General features: G+C 44.6%; 1 protein-coding gene across 1 annotated transcript in view; it reads right to left on the minus strand.

Annotated features, from left to right (window-relative positions):
* The window catches only part of WDFY2 (WD repeat and FYVE domain containing 2), an 81666-nt gene that overhangs the window by 56259 nt on the left and 14720 nt on the right, over window positions 1-10687 (minus strand). Inside the window, exon 2 of the mRNA XM_080375099.1 lies at window positions 6776-10596. Coding sequence (XP_080231225.1) covers window positions 6776-7152 — 377 coding nt within the window. The 5' untranslated portion in view covers window positions 7153-10596. The remainder of the gene's footprint in view (window positions 1-6775; window positions 10597-10687) is intronic.

The raw sequence follows: 10687 nt of genomic DNA on the forward strand, positions 1-10687 counted from the left end.
CTGAAGAGAGGGAAAGAAAAAAAGTTTGCCTCAGCAATCAAAATCCTATAAGGTAGGTGGAATCACCATTTCTGGAGGTGTTAAAAAAAAAAAAACATATAGATGCAGTGCTTAGAGACATGGTTTCATGATGGATCTGGCAGTCCTGGGTTAACGTTTGGACCTGATGATCTCAAAAGTCTTTTCCAATCTAAATGATTCTATGATTCTATGCTGTTAGAGACCTTCAGTCCGCTAAGGGACCTTCAGTGAAAGGCCAGCCTTACTGAGCCTGCCTGGTAGCTTCAAAATTGTTGCAAACCCTTTCTTTTAAATGAAATGAAACTGAATCGGTTTTGACATATAAATTAAATAAATAAAATAATTTAGTTACATTAAGTTGTATTGCAGCTTTTTAATGCTGCAGCATTACTGCCGCTTCTAGCCATCTTCAACTTGAGGAGAAAAACCAGCAAGTTTCCCACAACAGCACGTTTTCAGTTATATGCCTGCTTTGCACTGCACATACTCCATAATAGGCATTTGCTTTTCTTCCAGGGGCTGCAGGGCACACACAGAGGTGTCATTGTGCAGTCCCCTCTCAGCAAGGAGCTTGTTCAGCTCCAGAACTGGAGAGACTGCAGAGGAAGGTCACCAAGCCTGACAGACATGAGACATGCTGATGAGAGATCCAGTCTCTGTGTAAACAGATGCCAGTGAAATTAAGACAGGGTCAGGAAAAACAAGAAGAAAAACAAGAACTGGTTAATATGGGAGACAGATGCACCACCCCAAAACTTGCTACAACTCAAGAGCATTGTTCAGCAGCTGGCAGAGAGGCTACCATAAGGCAAATGGAAGGTGTATTACATAGCTCTTCTTATTCCAAATAAAGCTTGTAAGATAAGATACATGCATCTACACCTTTTATATAAAGAATGATCTCTAAAACAGAGAGGTGAGTAAAAACCACTGCATTTCTGACTAAATGCTTAAGTGCCTCATGTTCCACTCTATTTTGATGCCTGCAGCAGTAACTGCACTGCTGAAACTGGGTCTGCACAAGTCACGGTCCAAGCCACGTCATACCACATTATTGCAGCTGCCACATTGCAGTTAAGACATGAACTTAATACAACTGCAAGAGTTGCATCAATCTGTGCACTGACCTACATGAGCTAACAGTTGCAGGGTAGCTCGAATCAGAAAGACAAGACTAAATGCTTGTGCTTTAAATCTTTACCTGACATTAAGTACTCAGGGGAGAGCATCTTAACGGAAGGGATATACAAGCTCTGGCAAACTTCAAGTCACCTCCTGGTGGCAAAGCACCACAGAAGGCTAAAAAAAAAAAAAAAAAAAAAACAACAACAACATTGCAAGGTCTCCCACAAGTTAATCAAACCCAACAAACGCTCAGCAAAATGTTTTTAAGTGCTAGTCCCAGATTTTGGCATCTCAACAGGATACATGTTAGTCAAATCAGGAACAGTTACTTTTCAACATTTGCAACAGTTTCTTATTCCAAGAGCTTTGGACCTCCTGTCTGTCCTTAAACCTCTTGCCAGCATCCACTTCTTTCACTTGAACAGCCAGCACTAACCTCCACCCTGAGCTTTATTCCAAACATAGTCATCCAGTTGCAACATATCCAATTAGTTTAAAAAAATTCAGAGCAAACAAGTTGTATCTACAGCACTATGTCTCTTACGAACCTTTGCGCTGTTAAGAGTTTCTTCATTTCCTTTCAACAATTTTATCAGTGACTGATGTTTTTATCAGAATTTAAAGAACTTCCAGGCAGGAATAAGTCTTTGTACACCTGTGAAGCGCATCCACACCTGACTGCTTAAACTACTGCTCACGCTGCAATAACCTGGGTGTGAAACCTACAGGTTTAGAATGATATATATAAATGGATAGCATCAAAATCGGTTCTCAAACCACCTGCATTTCTGCTGCAAACCAACAGCCACACACAAGGCAGAGTGGCCATCAGCAACATATTCCTGTGCTTAGATGAGAACTGCAGACCTGTATTGCAACCATACTGCTGGGCAAATCAATCACTTTCTACCACCCCACCACAGGAGAAAAGAAACACAGAGAGTTTACCAAGGGTCTGCGGTTCCTCGCACGCTGCCTGGTTGCAACACTGAGTGAAGAATCCTACCTTTCCACTAGAGGTATTTCACAGGGATGAACTATAACGATATATGCTTTATGTTCTGGATCTGGACAAGAAAACCATAAGGAGCAAAAAGATTCCTTTTGATATTTAGGGGTGGAGAGATCATACTTCTCCATGCTAGAAGGCATGTCAGCAGGACGCCAAAGACAACTCTGACATTTCTTGTCACATATGTGGATTCCCACTCCTAGCTCACCATTAGTTTACCGAAGTCAAGATCTCAGCTACACAAGACAGTCATACATTTTTTTGTACGCCCTAAAGAACCTACTACTTAGCATACCCAGAAGACAAGCCTTGGACCACAGCTTAAGTGCACATCTACATTTAAAAACCTCAAACTGTAAACCAAACCTAGCAATACAAGCTCTGCAGTTTTCCCTATGTGAGATGAAGACACTAATATGAATGTACATGACAGTCTGGGCTCACTTTTATATAGTGATCCATACAAAGAAACTGAGACATTTCAGTTCAAGATGAAGTAAGGTGATACAAGGTAGTGGAGAAGCCAAAGGCCTCTGTTCCCCTATTTAAAAAAACACAACAATACAAAACCCCACCCTATGGCATAAATATTTTTCTTCTAGGTTTTGTCACTGCCTGGAGGACTAGAATGCCTGTTTTAAAAAAGAATGGATCTTGAAAATTTTCAGTTGATTATGAAAGCTTTTACCTCTTTCCTGTGAGTACTTTAAGGACAACAGAGTTCTTGACTGCAACACCAACACCTACATTTCCAAGGTCTGTAGCATGGAAGTGAGCACAGAACTCTCACCCAAAAGAGGGCACAGACTGGAATTCATAATTACCAGGACAGCTGCCTACACCAGCACATGTCCAAGATTTCCTCACCTACAACATAGCTAGTGAAAAAAAAGATGGCTAGTGGTGAATTGCAGGTATACCATGATGACACCTAGCCCCCTCCTGCCAGTCTTGCACAGCGATACATGATCAGCACATCAGACACCCAGCTGCATTAGCACTCACATCACTGGCAGACTCCTGGGAAACACAGAAGTGTGCCAACACCAAGCAGAACTGCTTGCACTAAAAGCTGAGTGAGTCAGGGCACTTCTCCCACCGTATCCCCATGCTCAGGTAAGATTAACGACACTAAACCTTCTCTGGAGCATGAAGTTAGATATGTCTGAACTTGACATGCCACTGACCTACTTTTCAGACATGCCCAACACCCACATCTCCCTCTAAAGGCAACAAAAGACAAGGATGCTCAGCAATTTTGAAATGGTAGCACATGCTTTTAGCACACAGGAAGCTGATGACAGCTTAGAGCCAGCTGTGCATGTTAGGAAAATCCCACTTTAGCTTCATGTGTAGCACCTAGGGCATTCAACGCTATAGACCACTCAAGACTCCACATGTTTGGATATATGTGTTTGTTAATTCCACTCATTTGCTGGCAGGTGAAAGAGCATGGATGAAAGCTAATAATTTCTTTCTTGTAGCCCTCCTGTATCAGATTTATACCTTCTTGGATAAAAAAAATGTTGCCACTCCTTTAACTCTCACCTGCCTAGACAGGTGCATCCCTTTTCCTTAGAAGAAAAACACAAAATAAAATTACATTTTATCCCTCCCAATGCACACCAGCTGTACTTGTAAAGAGGTAACAGGCTCAGTCTATTTTGCCCTAATAAGGAATCAGACAAAACAACTAAGATTTGGACAAAATGCACATTGTTCAACTAACATGACTGACTAGGATTCAGAAGAGAAAAATATGTAGATCATACAGGTGATGCACAGTGAAAAGAAATTCTAACCTTGCAGATTATGTAAAGTTTAGATAATCTAGTTTATATACAAAGCCCCCCGAGACTCCTTCTTTCCCCCTCTATGCCATTCTTTATGAGGAATTACCACACTCTCTATCATTACTTAGTTTTCATTTTATTTCTTAAAAACATATGCATGTATATGCTACAAATATAACAATTCAGAGCTATATAATGCATGACTATGTCTGCAAGCTATAGCTGAAACCACTTCCGTGGCTTTTCAAGCCAGATAAAACCACTGGTACCATACAAAATAAAGACTAGACACCGAGCTCCTGCTTTGAAGGGTTGACGGATTTAGAGCCACACCATGCACTAAAGAAAACCTTTAAAGCTGTACCTAGTTCTTGTGCGTGTTAAAACTACTAACAACTTCAACAATGGTATATTCAGCCATGAACCAGCAGTCCAGCCGAGAACTCCCTCCCTTTCATCTCCAGAAGACTCATCCTCCCCAGCATGAAGAGAGTGCTGGAGATGGCAAGTTGGTTCAGCTGAAGCCCTCTGCAAAAGTTTCAGAACATTTCTCTCGTATGAGCAGTACGTATCACAGGCTGAGAAACTTGGCCAAAACTCATTTATTTGTCAAACAAGTAGAGAGACAGATAACATCTCCATAACCATAACTTTAGAGTTTCCAGGAATCACTACAAGCCCTCCACATTCCATTAAGGCCGTTAAACAACCACCTCAACACTAACACTAGAAGGCAGGACCAAACAGGCAAAGGTACCATAAGGAGCTGCACAAGCCTAATCATAAGCCGCACGTATTGAATGTCTGTTAAACTATGCTTCCACCCCAGGTATCCCAAAGACCTCCAAGTTCGACTCCCACCCTGCTGTTCCTGCCAAATGAGTTTTAGACTCTGAACTTTTTAATTACAATAAAAATGCTAATGCAGGTGGAAAATGAAAGAAAGAGCTATCAATCAACATTTTCATGTGTAAAAAAAAGAAATAAGAGGCACTATCATAGCTTATAGCTTTTCAAAGACTGCAAAGCAGCCCCACAAGCAGGCAAACTACCTGGTTAGTACCTTTAAACAGAAAATAGCCTGGGAACCTCCAGACTTACTGTCCATAGAGCTATTCTGCATCACCAGCAAAATTCTGGACATCTATCAGCAAATTTCTTTCCCCAGTTTAATCAGCAAGCAGGACCTAACTGAGCTACACCAGGTGTTTGCTCTGGGATGGGAAGGGAGAGGGTGGCGCTCGCTAACTAGTGAGTTTCCTGATGTGAAACCCCTGGTTCACCACTTGTTTCTTGAACTTGACATATCAATTATTAGCGAAACAAAGTTATCTGATAATTCCCTTTTTCTACATAGAAATATCAACTTGGAGCATCAATATTCTCGACAACTCATATGTGCTAAAACAGCAGAAGCTACTCATTTTTTTTCTGAGGTGGGGGGAGAGGCAGAGATTGAGAGAGACAGCACCTATACCACAGCAAATTAATTTTAGGAATACTTTCTTACAGATAAAAAGAATTGGCTGAGTGAGCCTAACAACCTACAATGAGCAAAAACACACTCAAGCTTTATTCAGCTCCACAACAAACACATAAAAATGTGAAGACAAAATTCTGAGCACATGTCAATATAATATTCTGCTTGAAGTCCCTTTGACACCGTAATTTTAAGTAGCTCAGTTACTCTTGTTGTGAGGCACGAGAGGTCACTTGGAGACCACAGCTTAGATGAAAAATGATCTTAAACTTGCTCATATTTGACAACTGACTGAAAACTAACTCACAGGCAGGACAAAGACAAGATGACAGAAATACCGACACTTTTCTGGAAAGCTAGCAGAGACATAAAAGCAGACACTCAACAGGGTAAGTGGCACCCCAGAGAAGCAGTCTGCCAAAAACCCTTGAGAACCAAAACATCTTCACACACTGGTCAACGTTTGTCTTTCAAGCTGGGGACATGGGTTACACCACGCATCTGAGTTGCAAAGAAACTCTGCTTAAAACAGTTATTTATGGGCTCTGCAAGGAAAAGAAGCTCTTACTTTAAAGGAAGGCACCTTCAGCACAGAGTTTTGAAGCTCCGGCCACAGGGCTGAATGAAGTTTGAGCTCTTTCAGCAGAGACTGAGCTGCCTCTGGGCAGCCTCCGAGCCCGCGCAGCCCCGCTGACGGCCGGAGCGCATCCTGCTCTTCGGCAGCTTTGCAGCACGGGACGCCGCTCCACGACCGTACCGCCGGTACACGGCGTTTTTAAACAATTACCGAGAAACGCTTGGAGAGGGGAAACGGGAACCAAAACTGCTGTTGTAGCCAATGCCACCACCGTCCTCAGGCACGGTCAAAGATCTCCACAGCCTCCCCGGCACCGCCTGCGATGAAGGCCATCTCAGACCCCGTTGTACCCACGCTGAGGGGAGTCACTCCCGTCCCGCCAGCTCCAGCCGCGCCTCGGCCCGCTCCCGGCCCTGACCCACACGGCAGCGGAGGAGGAGATGGACACCAGGCTGGAGACCCCTGCCCCAGGCTCCTTCCCACCCAGGGCCGGACGCGGCTGTCTATAGCAATGTCCCCGTGCGGGGCCGCCGCGACCCTGGCGCCGCCCGAGACTCCAGCCGGGGCGTCCACAGTCACATCGGTGGCGGTCTGTCAGCACTGCCACTCGCCGGTGACCGTGGTGGACCACCACCGCGGGACCTGTCACCTCCCACCATCACCTGTCGGTGACAGCGGTGGTCGACCACCACGGAGGAGCGATGGTGGGAGGTGACGGACAACCGCCACGGCCCCGGCGGGTCCCGTGGAAGCCCGCTCCCCGGTACCTGTCCTCGGAGACGCTGATGACTCCATCCTCCTTGGGCACTATCGCTGCCATGTTCACCACCTCCTGCGAGCCCTCCACCTTGTTGAGCAGGAGGGGCTTGCGGGTCAGCGCCTTGGGCTGCGGCTCCGCCGCCATGGGCGCCGCGGGGCCGCCGGGCTCCACCGCTGCGGCCGGGGGAGGCTGCGGCCGAGGGAGGCGGCCCGCACTGCCGAGGCGGAGGAGGGACTTGCCGGAGCCCGGCGCCGCCGCGGGCTCCCTGGGAAGCAGGAACCAACGCGGCGGCGGCGGCACCGCCCCCGAGCCGGGCTGGGCCGGGCCGGGCGGGGCGGGGCGCGGTGGTCCGAGGCGGGGAAAATGGCGGCCGCCCGCCGCCATCTCGCGGTGTGGGGCTGCTGCGCCGCGCCTTCGTGAGGGGAAACCCGCCGGGCAGGCGGCGTTTTAAACGCACGTCTGCTTCAATAGCCGCCGTCCCGGGGGCGCGGGCTGCCCGGGCCGAGCGCTGGTGCTTCTCAGGGGCAGCCAGGTAATCCTGTCCCTCTCCTGACAAACGCCTGGGGCTGCTCCGTCGGCACGGTTAGGCTGCTTTGCTGCCGCCCCGTCGTCACGCTGCGGTGAACCCTTTTGCGAAAGAAAAGGGAGTAGAGATGAAAGGGGGCGGCTGCTTCCCTGTGTGTACATTCCTTTTTCCTCTCTGCGTTTACCTTGGGGCTGGAGGTCAGCAGGTGAGGTAAAGACGAGATTTCTGCTGCTACATCGGACAGCAGGACCTTGTCGTATTCACATCTCTCTAGTATTTTCTGCATTACACAACGTTTACGTAACGGTTTCTACGTGAATTTCAGTATTCAGTGTGGAAAATGGGTGAAATAAAGCACGGGGGCAGCTGGGCTGGTGGGGACTGGCCGCAGGGATTCACGCCTGGAGAGCTTGTTCCTGAGGGGAAGACAGCAGGCTTCCAGCAGCTCGTTTTCCGCAGGATGCTACTGCTCACCTGCCTTTCCCGATGGATTCATCGAGATCCAAGCAGATCAAATCACTTGGCCAAAGCTCTGTGCTAAAGCCTGTGAAAAGCACCTCCAGGAGGTATACGCCAAACTTTCATAATCTGTCTCAAAAAGATTCTGGAAAATCATACTCGATGTCTGAAACTGTAATCCTGCATCACAGAACTAGTCAGCCGATTGGGAAGCGTTACTTCAGTTGTAACTTTAAATTTACACACGCTAAGCCAATGAGTAGCAGTTCTTCATGAAAAAAATCAGATATGAAAAAATTGGAGATCAGGAGTTTCTTTTTTCCTCTGGGAGTAACATACAACAGCGTCAGCAACAGAACAGGCCCTCCTTGCCCAGTTGGTTGGTGATGTTGCCTATGTACTAATAGGCAACAGAGGAAAAATATAGTAAATTTTTGGGGGCAGAAACTAAATCTTCACAATGTTTAGTAATCTCTGATATACTAAACAAACAGGCAGTATCTGCAGGAGAACAGCACAACATTTAAGCTATACTCTGCTCAATCGTCAGAGCATCCTGTGGAGGGAAAGGTCCAGACAGAAACAGCCAGTGGCTGTAAAATGGCTTATAGGACATGAATCTGCAGTCTCAAAGTATTTCCCAGAGGATATGTGATTGCACTAGATAATATCTCTTTCTTGCAGTTCTTAGACAGGAACTAATACTAAAGAGGCAAAGACCAATCCTTGTACCACTATGGATGAACCTGTGGTCATAGGCTAGACCTACAGATAGAAATGCACAACTTGCAACTTGATGAGACGTGATATTCTTTGAAGATGTGTATATACTTGATAGTTTTCAGAATGGACATGTGTCTAAATGGGTTTTAGAACTGGCAAGGTCCGCTGTCTTTGCAGCTGGTTGCATTCAAGACTGGGCACTGTTCACTGCTGACAGATAAATGGGGGCTGAGAGTATGCTGGAGACAACAGACTGCAGGCTCTTCAGAGACCCAGAATACTTTTTGCCAAACAGGCCTTTAAGGAAGCAGGTAATGGAGAAAATTAGTATCTTAATAAACAGCCATGGTTCACGGGACTGGAAGTAGGTCCTTTGTATCCCCCAGATTAGCTGGATTTTTTTCAATTGCATATGGAGACATATTACATTTCCCTATTTGTCTCTCCTATATCCTTAGTTTCAGGTCCAACACTACCCCTTCAAGGTTTGAGACACTGTTTGGAGGAAAATGCTGAAAGGTGGGCATGCATTTTGAACCAAAGCCAAATAATATGCTGAAATAAAATACGGATTTTTTTATAAAGGTTTGATCTTTGGAAGTAAGTTACCCACTGGGGAAATGAAAAAAAACCAACACACCCAACAACAAAAAAAAAGACAATGCAAGAGAGGCTCCAGCTGCCATGATAAAAATCTTAAGGGCATGTTCTAAAGCTTGTCTGTAATGGTGACTTCCTCTGCAAGACCAGGAAGGTGTGTGAATAATAGAAAGGTATCCTGAAGTCACCAGGTATGCAAACCTGAGGTCAATGCTCTACTCTCCCTTATATGGGAAATATGGGTGGGAAATTATTGCACACCAAAGCAGTTTTGCTATGACTGAGGGAAGAAAAAGTAATGCATGGAAACCTGAGAAAAGGAGGAAGGGAAACAGAGAAGAAAGAAAGATTTCAAAGTGAGATGGGAACCTGGAGCTTCCTCCTGCGTTCCACCCGACAAGCTAAAAGAATATTATCATAATGGTAGGAAAAGGCATTGAAATTAACAACAAAACCTGAGTGTTCTCACAGATCTACTGTCACACACAGTTCAACAAAAACTTTTAAAAAAACAATTTTCCCATAGTGACAAAAACTAATGGACAAAAAGACTTCAAGTTAGAATCACTGTAGACATCAAGTTTAATGAGTACCTATAGAAGCAAAATTAGAGTACTTTAGAAAAGTGTTTCCCCACATAATTGAAAAAAAAAATCAAGAAAATAAATCTTATAAATACTTCCTAGCAGATTGTTTTCCATTTCTTGTCATATCTTTTAGGTTAAATTGTGTGGATTAAAAACATTGCTAGGACCAAAAGCAAGACAATTTAGTAATTGAATTTGATGCCAAAAAAAGCAAGATTATTCTGTTCTTTTTCTACATTTAAAAAAATTGTAGGGTTAAGAATTATATGATGCTCCTCTGGTATGTGTTTTTTGCAGGAAATCACAAAAATTACATGTAAGGAAATTTATATGATGACATCATTTAAAGGTTCTTTTTCTTCTTAACATAAATTCTGAATTTGTGGAAAGTGTGGTTACTCGTATGGATTATTTGAACTTTCTTGGAAGAGTATATCCATCAGAGTGAAAAACAAGCTGAAAAATACAGCTTACTTTATATCAAATTATTATTACCTCATCCTTGTTTCATAGCGTCATTTCTTTTGCTCTGCATTTTGCTATGCCACCATGGTAAATCAAACATCCTTCCCTCTGTTAGTTTTGGTCTTTATTTTCTTGATGCGCGTTGACTTTCACTCTTTTGATATGGCTAGAGCAGAATTAGGCTGTCTGCCTATGAGCAATTAACAGTGGCTCATGCATTCATGTACAGGGTGACAACAGAAGACACTGGGAAGAAGCAGTGCTGGTTTGAACCGATGTGTTTACACACAGTGCAGCCACCTTCCATGCCCTCGTACCACACCGGAGCCTTGGAGGACTTTCTCCAATTCCTCATCTGCAGTCTTGTTTGAAGCTTAGAATTCCCGATCTTCTCTGGCAATTTGCTTTAAACGCTGCTCTCTGGCTCCATCTTCTGTTTTGTTGGTTGATTGGTTTGGGACATTGATTCTAAAAAAAATATTTATTTTGGCATATCAGGATGAGATTCTTCTGAGTCTTACAAACTAAGTTTGTTTAAAAACGTAGGTAATCACGCCTT

Source organism: Falco punctatus (assembly GCF_963210335.1).
Source record: "Falco punctatus genome assembly, chromosome: 2".
Taxonomy (NCBI): Eukaryota; Metazoa; Chordata; class Aves; order Falconiformes; family Falconidae; genus Falco; species Falco punctatus.